Here is a 15,657-nt window from a genome sequence, read left to right as displayed (position 1 = left end):
GCGTTGCTCACGTCTGTGAGGCCGACGACGGCGAGCCCTTGCACCGCCACCACGACCACCAGGCGGAGGCGGAAGTCGTGTCGTTTCTGCGCTCGAGTAGTGCGGAGTTTTGATTTCAGCTCAGTTGTATAGCCAAATCTGGCAATGTACATTGTCTACGTCACGAGTCACGCGCCAGGGGAAGAGGCTACGCCACAACGTTCCCTCTTTCTGCCCTTATTCTGCCCTTTCCTAAATAAACTTATATCTCCCTCCCCCCTCCCTTTATTCTCCGATACGCTCTTTCCAAGAGTGCAGCATTTTTGAAAGGTATGCGGAAGAGGCCTTGCGCACGCGCTCTATGCAACCTGTCCCCGAGCCTGTCTTCTTATTAATGAGCTCGTTTTGTCTGTTGCAGAACACGCGGCAGCAAAAAAAGATAAAAGCAGGGGGACAACCAGTGTTCTGACTTCGGGTAGCCGGTTCTACGAGCTTAAAATGTTCATAGTAGCACCGCAGGAAACGACATAACGACATATGTCAGGTCCGTTTAGTAAGATATTGACGGGAAAGCGACATCCGATCGTTATACCAGAGTATCGTTAAAAATGAAGATAAGGCCGAGTCCTATCGCTGAAGAAAAGACTGCGCATCCCGGATCAGCCTGGATCATGTGTATTGGGCACTATAGGATATGTCGCGTGTGTATCCGCACAGCAGTGCCCTTATAATACAGAAAAGATGTGTGTGGAGTAACCGATTCAACTTCACAGTGAGCGCGTCTCGCTGCTGCATCAGTGCGGGAGGACTTGGAATTCATTGAAACCACACGTTGGGGCCGGAGGCCAGAAGCTGACTGTATTTGTCAATGATCATCGTATGTATGTCACTGATTACTTTGGCACAATATCAAGCAGGGATGGGCAGTATTTAAATACATTGTAATTAAAATACTATTTAAAATATAAAAACATGTATATATACTGAATTAGTAGTGATTCATATTTTAATGTTGCCCTGCATTTGACCTTTCGGGAAGAAGGGCGAGTTTGGGGCGCAGTTATGCCGTGTTGGCGCTATCATGTGCATGCGACAAACCATTTTAGAAGACGAGCTTTTCATTGTTGCTGCGGACAAACGTCGCGACTACCCGATAGCCTCCTTGTTGTACGAAGCATCTTCGTGAAATTTAATACAAGCCTTTGTTGATCGGCAGCTGTGGAGATGCTGTTCTCTTTTGCGAATCTGATTGTGCGGCCAAAAACACAAGGTGCCTAAACGATGCAGTATTAGAGAAACTACTAAATCGCCATGATAATCTCACAAATAAATGCTATCGTTCCTTGCTGATTTTTTGTTATGATCTCCGTTATTTCTGCAGTTCCAGATGACATCTTCCTCACAGTATTTATGGTAATATATAGTCACGGTATTTAAATACTATTTATATGTTGTATTTAAATACTCCTATCGAAAAGTATTTATGATGAGTATTTAAATGGCCCTTTCACGAAAGTATTTAATACTTCTGTTTAAATACTCAAAAACTGTATTTATGCCCATCCCTGATATCAAGGCATCACCTCTATCGCCGCTTCCGTGTCCTCGGGAATCATCCACCTTCCGGGCACTGAACAAGAAGAGTTCCCCTTTTCTGTAGACGATGTTTCGTATGGAAGTCTGAATGCTTGCTCGAAGTCTTAAAGGTGTTAAAGACTACTGTGCTCGACGAATCCATTATTGTAATGGATAGATGGCGGTGGCTGCTTGCAGGGGCACTTTACGCAGTTGACTGATTTCGCATTTACGTCCTCCTCTGTCTCCTGCGACCTCCTATCCATACGGAAGATGAGCTTTTCGAGGCGACCAACCGGAGCTTCGCATGCGACGAACAGGAAGTAGCTCAGGATGTAGCACCACATCAGTGCGCCGAAAAACTGAGTTAACTGAAAGGACACACGAAACGAGCGTCAGATGCGCTTGGAGAACAAGGACTAGGTTTCGGAACACACTGGGAATGAGAACAAGATTTCTGAACCCAATAATTGCGGCACAATGACTTCACGATATAGCGTACCTCGCGTGTGCATCTGGCAACAACCAAAAGTTCGATAGATACTAAAAGTAACTCGTGTGAGGCATCTGGAGGCAGTGAGACGCCATGTTGTCGTCATTCGCACAATAGCTCAAGTAGTCTGAATATATATGATCTTGAAATTAGGTTATTGAATTATTAGACACAAGATTTTACGAGCACATTACCTATTTTCGCAGCCCTTTCATGTTGTGGCAATATAGGAAGTAGTTCTTAATCGGTCTATAAGTCTAACAGTCATACATGTCTGCCCCCACAGTTAGAAACTATGACAAGAAAAGGTTATACTTCAAAATGCCAAACGTACATCGACAATAAATACGTTATATAGAGAATGCGGCAAAAGTATAACAGCGCAACACAGTGCAAGAGACAACCATTCTAGACAAACACATTGGGGGGGGGGGGGAGGAATCAAGTAGGGCGGCGTTAGACATGGCGTGAACTGTGTATTCATGATTCAATATTATTGTAGCCAAAAGACGTTTTGGAACTTACAATGTTGAAGTCGGAATAATATATCCTTTCTCTTGCAGTGAAGTCTCTGATAAAGTAGTACGGAACTTGAATAAGGTAGACTCCGTAACTGAGTCTACTAAGTGGAACGAATGCTTTCCAGGAAAGTAACCGTCGGATGAAGCCTGCAAAATACACGTGCAATAAATCCAGCAGCCTTCCACACACACACACACACACACACACACACACACACAGATAAAAAGATAGAGAGTATGCTGATGATGATCCGAGCTTTAATGGCCATACAATACGGACTAAAAATATATATATTTGCTTTAGTTTTATTACATCAATCAACCTCCCTTATAGACGCAGTATACGCAAACCAAGTACCCCGTCAGTCTTTCCAAGCAATACGCACGCACGCAAGCCACGTATCCATTCCTACTTTCGGATTCGTCACCCCGAGAGCGCTGGCGTCTATCTCCTATAGTAACAGCGCGCGTCTCCGCACTCCGCCCCACGTTAGAAGAGTTAGGACACCAGCTGTGGGGAGGAGATGGAAGTCGACCTTCGAGGAACAATGTTGCCAGACGCCTGGCAGACTGGGCACTCGATGACGTAATACTTCTCAAAACTGGAGGTTGAGTTGGACTGCACTTCGACTGCACATAGAGAACTTAGTTTCATCAACGCCAACCGCGGCCCGCTTCCGGAATTACACACGGACTTACATAAATGCCCCCCCCCCCCCTTTTTGTTGTTCCTTCCTCATTCTGTTCCTTACCGATGACGTGTTCCGCATGGAGGACGGAACGTCTAAGTAAAGCTGTTATTGTGTTGTGTAAAGCCGGTGCGCTATATTTCTATCATGACATCATCTTGGAACATCTTTGCGACTTAATTTCGCGGATGCTATTTTCCGCGAAATTAATGTCCCACGAAGTAAGTGACACCCGTAAGTACTCCGTGGTGCAGCATCAGCGTGCCTCAAAATATTCCCCACACTCGCCTCCGTGCGATTAATTAACCACTGATAGTGTATACAGGGAAACGAGATACCTCACCTCCTCTATCCGTGGCGCACGCGAAGGTTAGCCACGCAATCCCAGCAGACCAAAGTACCCTCTGGAAGAACGTAGCGCATATGACAGCCCAGTGGGCTGGCTCAACGCCGCGGTTGAAGTCATACATCATAAATAGAGCGATGTTGATAAATATTGCGCCTAAAATCCAGAGAATCGTCTGCCACACCTAGAAAACATTAGTACATTTTTAAATGGAGACATCAATTCAAGGACGCAATACCTGTTGTATTGAAACTTACAGTCGATATCTTCACACCCCTATACTGGCGCAGAATAATGCTTGTTATACAGCCGACAAAGAAAGAGACAGCGTGGATTGGTGTCTGGATGTAGACGTGGTTCAGGCTGTTTAAGAAGTTTCTATAGGCGGAACAAAGCCGATGATCACGGTAAATCGAATAAAAATTAGACAACAGCGACGTGAAAGCGTTTTGCACTAGCAGACGATGCATAAACTTTCCTTGCCTACAATCAAGCCAAAGGAAACCTTACGTGTACGTCTGACTCTGTGGCATGGGAAAGGGCAGCAGGTCAGTTCCGAATACTTTCCATGCTCCTATTATACAGGAAGCAATTGATAGCAGAGAGAAAGTTGCCAGAGCCAGCCTGGGTTTGCTGTAATACACAGGTCATGTATAGTTACATAGAAGACAACCAGATATGTTGTTGACACTTGCTTTTGAAACATCACCAGGACAGTCATGGACACCAGGAAGGCTTGAAACGCCACAGAAAGGTACCATAGGTGTCCTAGAGCTGTCTAAACGCAACAGAACATTGCTTTAGTTCGATAAAGGAACCATACCAGCGCCATTGGTTCGAGAATGATAGTGCTTACAACGTCGACATCGTTCACGACGTTACGAACGTTCAGCAGAAGAGTCCACCAGTTTTCTCGGACATCTGAAAACATTTGGGAGTACAGCTCCTGGGCTCTGGGGCCTGTGATGATCAGTGGCAGCAGATACAAGCACATTATCATGAAGAAAACCGGTGCGTTAATCCTGTTATAGAAAGGACAATGATAATAATGCGCTCGCACGGTGCAAGGACCAACACTGCCGGAAACCTAATTCTCACCGTATATAAAATCGACACACTCCGGTAATCCAGGAAACCAATTTGTTCGTTTTTCTGTGTTTCAAAGTGTTGTATGTGAGGAGAAAACCCCTGAAAGCATAAATACATTCAGCATCCCATGCGAACGAAGAAAAGTACAGGCACATCAGAACTTCGTTTTACGTGAAGCAATCAATAGATCAATCAATAGATAGATGACTACATAGGCGACACGTAACCGACTATTTTTCTCTCTAGACACAGTGTTATGCGCATGCAATGCAGTTTTGCCGCCATATTTGATGAGCGATGGGAAGTTGGTGGCAACTTTTGGTTGCTGTAAGTATTAAAGGAGCACCCTAGTGACCCCCCCAAAAAATCGCGTGATTTGTGTTGGTCGAAGGTCCGGACGTCCAACAATGGGTTTGCACAATCTTTACACCCGTGGTTGAAGCGAACCTCATGTTTGAGCCGCTTCTTTGTGACGAGAGGAGGAAGCCTTAGCCCCCCCCCCCCACTCACACACACACACACACACACACACACACACTTGCATTCTTGCTCTACTTCCCCATGAGCATCACAGCATTCGACGGGAAGCACTTGAGGACTTACCCAAGAAAAAGAAATGTGTCAACGCTGAGATAGGCGCCGAAGATGATGACGTAGAGAGCTCGATCGCTGTACACGAAGACATTAGCAAGACGTCCTGAAAGCGGGATACAAAATTGCAAATTGAGTTACGTCGACTTTACCCGACAATACACTATACTCCGAGACAACGTTAAGGGCTACAGTCAGAGCGGTATATCTCCGCCAGCGGACATAACGTAGTCCGCACATTGAGTGCGAGAAGGTGACGAACGTGGGCCAGACGGGGAGTTCGATTCACATGATTTGTGTGTTCAGGGTATTTTAAGTGTTCCTGCAAATTTTTTAAGCGTGCCAATGTGCTATAAGTATGCCTTATGTCGTCTCCGACGAATAGTCGTAGTTCAACTTTTTGGTGGAAAAGAAGTCTAGTCCGTTAGCTCGAAGAGAGGCCACCCTACCTGCTTGCGCCAGATAATGTAGTTCATCATACTCACTCTGCTTCCGTATTGGCCGTTAAGGCTGGACACATGACACTACGCTGCGGCAAAAGTGCGAATGATGTGCGTAGATGGCGTATGGTGGCGCTGCAGTATTTCTCCTGGCGCGCTATTGCTCCTCCTTATCTCCAACGGCGTATGTAGCTGACGGACTAGATTTCGTTTCCTTCTTAAGTTGAAGACGGCTATAGTATGTCGTCTCCGACAAGTGCTTTCACAATGCGGTGAGGGTGTACAAGCAACGGTTTGAAGCATGTGAGCGCACTACGTTGTGACTGGAAAGAGCCATGCGCCTGCCCAAGCCAATCACAGGAGCTGACCTGTAGGAGTTAACTTGTCCCGAAGTATAGGATTCTGATTTCCCTATACATACCTGCTATGCTACTTCCTGATGAATAGGCATGACCAAATACGATCCACATCATGCTCAGAAACCGTATTCCATGCAAGAAACGCAAGGTATGTGCTTCTGACCCTTTGTTTCCGACCCCGAGAAGCATTCTTGTGTTTGATGCAACCGAAAATCCTGTGATACATCTGAGGAGGGTACCTGTACGATATGAAGACAGCCGTACTTATTTTACATACGCACGTGTTTATTTTCGTGCATAAGTGATTTGACAGCCAATTTAAGAAGTAGCTTGCTCCGAGGTTGTAGACAACATCTCCATATTTTTCTCCCTATACAACCAATACTGTCTCAAGCAAGTCGTTGGTATCACTCTCGTGAGCAAGCCGCCATATAGATGTGATGTTATCATCCTGATACAGCATAGAACTCATAAGCAGTGAGGCTCGAAGAAAAGCTGGGAGAGAGGAAATGGAAGAAAGCAAAGGGGGATATATTTCTCAAAACAAAGAAAAAAAAATGGAGGAAAGGTCAGCCAAGCGGGACGCAGATTTGCTATTCCACAAAAAAAAAAAGGAAAGGGAAAGGAAATAAATCAAATAAAAATAAAATAAATCAAAAGAAAGTAACTAGGGAGTTAAGGATAAACTAACGAAAGGTGAAAGAAGGATGAGATAGATTGAAGACAAAGATTACTTTAAAAAAAAGTGTCAGAACGATAAAAAGGACTGACAGGTACACAAAACACAAAAGTAAAGAGTAAGGTACCCCTTTAAGATACCCTAGTCCCGGTTTTTACTCTTAAAAAAAAAAGATGAGGTTAATGCGCTGAGGGTGAGAGGTGGGGGTGGGGCACTGAAGAATCAGATGGGGCACGACTTGGGTTCACAGGCTGTTCATGAGACCCGTGCTGCTCAGGAACGTAAAAACTGTATTGGTCACAGACCGCTGCGTGGGATGTCGTACTGGGACGAGCAGAGTGGCAAGTCTGTGCACCGCAGCTCGAGTAGGCGTCGTCTGAGCGTGGCTCGAGGGGTGTCGAATCTGCGGCAGTCGAGGAGAAGATGTAGAGTATCAGCTTCAACAGAGCAAGTGGGGCATTTAGGCGAGTGGAGAAGACTCATTTTATAGAGAAGCAGAGGTGTCCTGGCGGCATTAAGTCGTAGTCGGTGTAGAATGGACTCTCCTCGACGCCACCAGTGGTGCGTGGCAACCCATTGACGGGTTGATGGACCGGAGGTGATCGTTCAATCGGATAGCGTCCTCTTGAAACTGCCGCGTGCCGCTGTGGCGGATTCGGCGTATCCGTAATCGACATGCTGAGGCTGAAAGTGGTAGTGAACAATTAGTGAAGGTGACGTCCTCATGAGGCCCCACGTGCTAAGGCGTCTGCGCGGGTGTTTCTGTGCAGGCCGATGTGACTGGGTACCAATTGGAAGCACATGGTATGACCCGAGGATAGAAGTCGGTTGTATGATGCGACTGTCATGGTGTCTAGGCCGCCGATTGTTCTGGTACAATAATTTGCCAGAACCTCTAGCGCCGCTGTCCGTGAACACAGCCCACGCGCCATGCGCTGATCCCGCAATGTGGTTCAACGCGGTCAGTATGGCGAAGAGCTCGGACTCCGTAGATGACGGAGGGGAGTTTCTGCATCACTTCAAGGTTTTCATGTGGGATATAAAAAGCTGCGGTTGATCCGCCTTGAGACACTGATCCATCGGTGTACACAGGGAGTCAGGTAGGGAGAAAACAAGGGGAATTGTAAGGAGTCGATCCCTAATGCTCTCAACGTCCAAATCTGAGAAGCCGCCATGATAGGGCCACGGTTTTTCAACGCGTGAACGCCACTCCGCCTCGGCATTCCTGGTATCTAATCCATATCCAAATCATGTTTTCTTCCGCTGGGCTGCGCGCGCGAAGTGCATTCGTTTTGTCCGCTACCATCATGTACGCTTGGCTTGGTTCATATTCCGTGAGGAAGAGTTGTCGTACCGCTAAACCTTCTGCTGCGACACGAGAAAACGACGTGCGGAACTTGCGGGAGATGTCTTTCGTAGCACTTTAGGACTACTGTATACACCATGGCGTCTCAGATGTGGAGATGCCCATCTTCGCCATCCTGGTTTATAGGTATTATGGGAGTTATATGTCATGCAGTGAACGGACTACAGTTTAGTTTCGCGCCCCCAGGAACTTTCAAATCTGCTCTCTTACCTCTGTGCGCTGTCTTCCCGTGTCTGCGAACCATCACGATGTCAACGGTAGTGCTTGTGAGCATTACAAGCACCAACACACTCAGGGCGGCGCTGAAATTGGTGAAAATAACGAGCGTGATAAAGTTGACAACTCAATGCACGCTACACAAAACATGTTTTTGAGTACTGGATCAAGATGCAATATAAACAGACCCGGCCCAGTAAACCAGAAATATCTCAGGGACGTCCCAGAAAAGTCGCACACGTCACATATGTCCAATAGGTCCACCAGACGTTACCTGGACGTCTACAATGTGACGTTGAAAATCGTCTGACATTGTATCTCGCGGGACATCTGCAAGATGTAAAATAAATTGCCCCAGCGCGTGATATTTCGCGCACATATCTGGGACACGTGATGCTTACTGGAATGACGTAGAAAAGGGAGAAATATTTTGGTTTTGCACCCTCATTTGCTCAGTAATCACATCATGGAAGATATCCTTGGGACATATTTGGTTTACTGGGCAGGTGTGTCAGTTGGCCGCGTGCCAGCCTACTGGTCTCAAGGTGGCGGGTTCGGTCCCGGACGAGGATGCCAGCAACTGGGTGGTAGGGTACAAGTTACTGAGGATGTCCGTCTACTTCGCGAGGGACGTTGAATGCGGTGTGCCCAGTGCTCAGATTAACAAACATGTTAGCGATGTTATGTTCAACGAACTGTCGCATCCGCTCAAGTCGATTTCGAAACTATGTATAGTGGACGTCTGACCATGGTATCGAAAAGGATGCCCGAATTCCCACTCTGGAAAAACGAGAAAACGTCACTCCCTAAGAACGAATGAGGGCGCTACCCTGATGGTGTCTTCGACTGGTTGCTTCCGATCGCTCTATAGAGCGCCCTCTAGCGACGTTTCATCTTCGACTGGGCGAAAGAGAGCAGTCTCACTGCATTCGACTGGTTCATTTGGATCCCCTTCATCGACCTCGGAGCGCTCTAGAGTGCTCTCACCAACGCCGTCGGAGCGGTTGCAAAATATGATTGAGTTCCGGTCACATGACTGTGCCAGCTTCCGCTGAGTAGTGTTTCTGTTCCGCCGTGTCTGTCATGTTCTGCGTTTTGCGTCGTCGTCGTTTTGACTTCGTGACTTCCGGTGTTTCACCGGAAGTCACGTGAGTTAACATTCCTTCTCCTCTGCTCTGCTCGAACCTGCTGCGTTCGGTTCGTACACCATTCCTCCGACTCGGAGATGCCGTCTGACCCGCTGTGGCTCGGAGTGCCGGACTAACCAGTCGGAGACACCATGAGAAAAGGAATGCCGGAGCCGCGCGCGTCTCACAGAGTTACGGGGCATCTGAACGGCGCCCTCTCACTCCTCCGCTTAGTGAGTGACGTCACGTCACCGGAGCCTCTGCAGCTGCAGAAACAGCGTTGATCTTTAAACTTCGTTTATTTAATATGTAAGTACTTTTCGGACGAAAAAAAAAATTGTCAAGCAGGTTGTTCCCGAATATAGTGGTATCGAGATGGACTTCCGGATGCCACCGTCCCTGTAAGGAACACACTAAGGCAACGTTAAAGAACCCTCTGGTGGGCAAAATTAACTCACAGGCCGACCACTGTGGCGTCGCTTACCCATCGAGAGGTGCATCTGGTTCACATTCACTACTGGGCAGACCACGTGGGGGAAAGGAATACCCTCCACAAGCGGACAAGGAAACCGCGTTGCAGGCCCAGATAAGACTACGATCGTTCGCTCCCGAGGCGCGCGATTTCGGTGTCGGCTTATTTGCATAGCAATATACGATTATGAATATTTCAACCCATGTGCTTGTTTTCGAATTTTTAAAAATAGGAATGCTTTCAACGGACGATGGTATCCCAGTCTGCTATCTCACTTTTGCTCGAAAGCCTCCAATGAAAGAGCTATCATGAATTAATCTTAGGCAATTAGTCATCTAGTAGTTACGTAGTTGTAGCGTGCCATCCGAACGCAATGCATTCTGGACAGGTCCTGGTTGCACGTCACTGAAAACGTCAACATCCACGTGACCATAAAAATGGCCGTGCCCACGATAAGCAACCAACCATTAATGCACAACGCAATTGCTGTTCTGTAGGTCACTTTGTGACGTCTTTCTACATCGGTAATTATAGTTTCGTCCCATGTCCTAAGATCGTCTAAGCAAAGGGCATAAACAAAATCACGCGACCTCAACATGATGTTGCAGGTGATGTGAGACTAGGACAAGATGGCGATTTTGCCACAAGACATCGCGTGAGGGTATAGTTACCGAAAGGGCAAGTATATAGGGGGCGTTCCTGTGTTGGACAAGCACAAGGTAAAATATCAAGACAGTATAGCGCCCGCCACTCATATACTATTAGAAATGAACTTCACCACATAGCACGCACCTAGCCAACCATAATCTCGAATGATATCGTTATCTGCCCTGATTTGTTCAAAACGGGAGGCGTACGCCTTTTTTGTGACACTTATGCTGTTCATAATTGTCACAAAAAATGCGTACGCCTTCCGTTTTCAGCAAATCAGTGCATATAACGATATCATTCGAGGTGATGGTGGGCTAGGGGCGTGCTGTGCGGTGAAGTTCATTTTTAAGAGTGTAGGTCTTCTGCCAATGGCCAGTATACAAAAGACGAGGGCTGACTTGTTCTGGCGCATAAAGAAAGCCACCTGTATTTCGGTTCAAGTTTTCGGTTCGGTTCAGTTTCGGTTCAAGTTTTCGGTTCACTCTTTTTAAAGATTCTTGGAGATCTGAGTTGCATTCACTCACATTATTCCTATTCGTGTAGCGTCTGGTGCAGGGTACTGATTTGTAACGCAGTTTCGTACATCCGGGTTGACTCCTCCTCTGGATACTGAAACACAAGTTTTTACGGAGGTCGTCGGTTACGTGGAGGCGTCTGGTTCATAGTCTTATGGACGCTTCTCTAACACCAGTCCTTACAGATTGCATTCTAAGGGTACTAAAGTGGTAATATTTCTAGTGAGCATACGTACAAGTTCTGATTAATTTCTCGATGTCGTCCTCCTTGCACTCCGTCGGAACGCAAATCCCAAGCAGTATGCCTTGCGTTCGCTCATCAGCTTGTTTTTCAAAAGCTGGGACAATCTGAAAAGTTCCCACAATAAAGGACCCATCACTGAGGACTTACTGGAAATTATGTATTCATGTGTGAGGCATGCATTAAGAGTGGGACGATATATGCGTGGAATGATCAGGAACGGCACAAAAAGATTCCCACCATTGCAGCAGATGGCATTCTTTGCTTAGTTACTGGTGCCATTCCGCCATGTCAGTTTGGGCATTGTGCCAAACACGATTCAATGCTGTGTCTTTATGGGGCAATATTCCGACCCCGATCTTCTGGCACTCGTACCGTTTTCGATGCCATTGTGGCCATTGTAAGTAATTATTTCTTCTTCTGTTCTTCTGCTCTCTCTAGAACTGTTACGGACGGACTTACATGGCTATCTACTCTAATGGGTCCTATAAAGCTATCGCTTTGATGACCAATTACAGAAATGAACGGACTTGTAAAAATGTGGGCGTACATGGAGACCAGTAACCAAAATACCATCTTCACCGAAGTCAGCACGGGTTATCTAATTCCAGTGGTTTCGCTGTGACAGACTGAGTGTCTTCGCAATTAAGCTCGTACGCTGCGTAAGTTCAGATGCGAAATGATGTGCCCTTACTCTTCGGTGAGTCATCAGGAGTGCGTCCTGGATAAAGTCTGGAATCTCAGAAGCATTGCCCGCTTTCAGGAATAGGTTGCAATAATGGGCACGAACTTTCTCCCGTCCTCGAGAGTCGACGACTACGGTCTCGATGCATTCGTCGAAGGCGCCCGGGTCGGCGATGGATCCTTGGAACAGACCTGTCGGGTACTTGCCTGTCGCGTCGATCACTGCGTAGGGAGCCTTGTCAGTAACTTAGAAAGCTTTGTTTGTTTGTTTTTTATTTGTTTTTCATTTTAGGTCACTGCGAAATATTTTTTTACCTGCTCCACCCTTCTGTCTTAGCATTACCCTTCAAGTCTTGCGTATTGCCTTCCCCATTAAGCCTTTGAAGTCTTCTAGCGATATTTATACTGCTATTGTAGGACCGCTCCCAAAAGCAACATCTCCCCGCATATCTTCGTTTAAGGGGTACTTCGCCCTCCAAGCACTAATTCATGGCTTTTTTCGTTGTTGTCTTAAAGGGTAGCAAATTCCGTAACTTACCGAATCTCTACTTGCTTTTCGCCAACATGAACATTACAGTCATGTCATGAGCATTATAAATCATTGGAGCCCACGCGGTTTCAAATCCTCGCGCAGCGAGACGTATGAGCGAGGAGGTGGAGGAGGAGGAGGAGGAGGAGGAGTGTCGTTGGGAGGAACCCGAGAGGTCTGCCTGCCTGATTAGGCGGCATGTTTCTCGGGAAGGGAAAGGTGGTGGAGAGGAGGAGAGGAAAGGGTGAAGTGGAAGACCGAGCGGAATCCGCTCGGGGGGAGGATAGCTGCGTCCATGGGCCGACTTCAGGGGAACTGTGCCGGCATACGCCTATTACACATCTGAGGGAAACCCAGGAAAAACCCCAAAACGGCACAGCCGGCCCGCGGATACGTATGAGCGACGTCGGCGTGACGACGGCATTGTGACGACACGAGGTCATTCCCTTAGCGCCATTTTCGCGTGACCCGAATTATGTGGATGATTTTCCCTCTTTCACTCCAAGCCACGAGGTTTTTCGCTTCCCGCTGCGGAGAAAACGCGAGGAGGAAGATTAAGAGAGGATGCTCACGCGTGACCATCCTGACGAAACGTCACGGGAACGTCACACGAGTCCTTGTTGTTCCTGTGCCAAGTGGATAGCAGAAAGCCTGCTCCCTACGTCACATAAAGAGGCCTGTTGTTACAACTGTTGATGCTGCCATGACATCAATGAAAGAGCGAACAAGAGAAAAGTTCGAAGTAGCTCGCAAAGCTCACGCAGGCCTCCGCGCGTGACGTGGAGCGTCGAAGTGCGGGGTAGTTGGTAATAGTACGTAATGATAAAAGGAAAGCAGCCAGGGACAAGGGCAAGGAAGCGCACGAACGGACTGCTGACTCTCAACTTTTCTTTTCATTCCTTTTATCATTATGTGACGTTAGGGCGCAGGCCTTCTGCTACCCAGGAGGTGTTAGCCTGTGCCCCAGGACGCGGGCCCGCTTCAGGTCCCATCGACAAAATGCGTGCTGTAACTCTGGAAAAGCGTGAATTTTGAGCGAAATGGTTCGCAGCAAAGTTGTAGGGTGTCCAACGCATTCCCATTAGATATATTTGCCTCCATCAGGCTAGGTGGAGGGCTTTACCTTTTAAGGATAGCACAGTGAGTGTGCCCTGGATATTGTGACTCCACAAGTAGTGCCGTAGGTACTGCAGAGCATTCATTGAATATATGCCTTCCCATGAGCATCAAGGGTGTGGGGAGGGGGGGGGGATGTCTAGTAGGAATGTATCTGCTACTTCTCTCTTCGTTTCTGCTGTTATGAGGGCTAACAGTTCGCCCAGAGATAAGCGGTTGATAGCGTTAGGAGCACAAATAAGCTGTCTAAAAGGGAAACATAAACGTAGGAATCTCTGAAATGCATCGCACAGTACTCACTCCTCACCACCCAAGGCTCCAGGTTTCGCAGGGCATTCACAAACTTCAAAATTCGTAAACCACACAACGCTGAGATCCCGCTGCCCAGGATCTGTTCCGAAGCCGCTTCCGAATCACTGCCGTCCAGTATCTTCTCCAACAGTCCCTGAATGAACTCTTTCACACCTGCAGGCGGAGGGGCAACCGTCGTTGCTGCTTCATCATTTCCGACATCTTCGACATCTTTGCTCTCCTGTGATATACCCTGGGCTTTGCAATTTCCGTGAACGACAAGTAGCACTCCGAGACACAGAAGAAGCCGCCAATTGAAATACATTGTGGACTCTTCGCTTGTCGAAGATCAGAGCATCATTCCTCTAATACTTATTCCACTCCCACTGTTCCTCTGCACGTGTGCGCGGTTACATGTCAAGTTGCTCTTCCACCCTCCCCTCGTCAACTCGTCCAAACATTATTACAACGTTGTCCTTGAGAGCATAGTCCGATTGGGTGTCCTTCCGTTTAATACAGGAAAAGTTGAATAAACCGATATGTTCGTTCCTCCTTCACCAGTTGTTTTGCCTGATCTTGTCCGCGGGGTAACACAGTAAAAGTTTCCTCCTGCATAGTTCTTATGTTACATTGACAGCATTTTATGATATGTCAAGGCAGAGAGCACAGACTCGCGCGCAGCGCCCACCAGGAGCAGTGAAATCCAGCTTTGCTTGGGTTTTTCCTGTTTTTTTTTTTTCTGTTTTCTTCTTCTTCTCCTTAACGTTGCTAGTTGCTACAAAGTGTTTTGCAGCAAGTGCCATGCGTTCTAGCGCAATAGCAATTGTCCTGTAGCACCAGAGAGGTACTTGCCCTGTGGCACACACATTCGTGGTATAAGTTCCACAAAACCCAAAACGCCCTTCTGCTGAAGACTACATTACCTGCTGACGTTCACGTGAAATAATTTTTGAATTCGTAGCGTAGTTTTCGATCGTAATGTAATTTGAACCTTCGCTCGCACTCTGATTTCGACCGTGCGCGGTGCAGGACGAGGACGTTGTGCAGGGCAAGTGCAGTTTTCGTCTGTGCACCCCTTTCGTAACGATAGATCCGTGGACCTTGTAGCCATGCAGTTCTCACTCCACGTGCTTTGTTTGATGAATGTCGCGTGCACAGAAAGCTTTTTTTTTCTTCATTTTTTTTTTTTTTTTGCACGTGCCGATTTTCCCTCTCTCGAAGCGGAAAGAGAGGGACGCGCGCCTCCCTCGCTCGCCATTTTCTCTGACGATGGGAGCGCCACGTGCCATCATTTGCTCAGAACGAACATGAAAGGTAGATTGCCATGACGAAACTGAAGCTCGTTGTGTCCCATCGGGTTTCCACTAAAGGTGACTTAGGACTCGAGGAAGACTTGAAGGTCTGCTTATGCCTAACCAGCAAGTTCTCTCTCCATTCGGCTGCTTGCTTCGGCAAGCGAAATCGTCTTGCGGTGATTGGTTAAAACGGAAGACATCACGACTTTACATCCCAGGGCGTCGGTCGTGACGTTGCCCACCTCTGTGAGGCCGACAACTGCGATCCCTTTCACCAGCAGCAGCACCACCACCACCACCACAACATCTCTGGGTAAAGGGGGGGGGGGGACAATTTCGAGGGGCCACTATAATATTACATTTGTCACACTCATACAAATAATAAGGAGGAGG

The 15,657-nt window shown here is 47.4% G+C and overlaps 1 protein-coding gene across 1 annotated transcript; it reads right to left on the bottom strand.

The window, feature by feature from the left end:
- Nucleotides 1-4,260: 4,260 nt before the first annotated feature.
- Nucleotides 4,261-14,318, bottom strand: LOC135369425 (nose resistant to fluoxetine protein 6-like). The gene is made up of 11 exons (XM_064603016.1): nucleotides 13,979-14,318; nucleotides 12,044-12,255; nucleotides 11,345-11,456; nucleotides 11,118-11,202; nucleotides 8,338-8,429; nucleotides 6,145-6,321; nucleotides 5,296-5,389; nucleotides 4,702-4,791; nucleotides 4,460-4,625; nucleotides 4,329-4,381; nucleotides 4,261-4,297 (listed from the first exon to the last, which is right to left on the bottom strand). Exons 1-11 carry the CDS (start codon nucleotides 14,292-14,294, stop codon nucleotides 4,261-4,263), a joined length of 1,434 nt encoding a protein of 477 aa, XP_064459086.1. The 5' UTR covers nucleotides 14,295-14,318.
- Nucleotides 14,319-15,657: the final 1,339 nt, after the last annotated feature.

The sequence above is a fragment of the Ornithodoros turicata genome, chromosome 9, assembly GCF_037126465.1.
Source record: "Ornithodoros turicata isolate Travis chromosome 9, ASM3712646v1, whole genome shotgun sequence".
NCBI classification, from domain to species: Eukaryota; Metazoa; Arthropoda; class Arachnida; order Ixodida; family Argasidae; genus Ornithodoros; species Ornithodoros turicata.
Note: the sequence above shows the minus strand (reverse complement) of the source record. Positions and strands in the feature narration are given on the sequence as shown.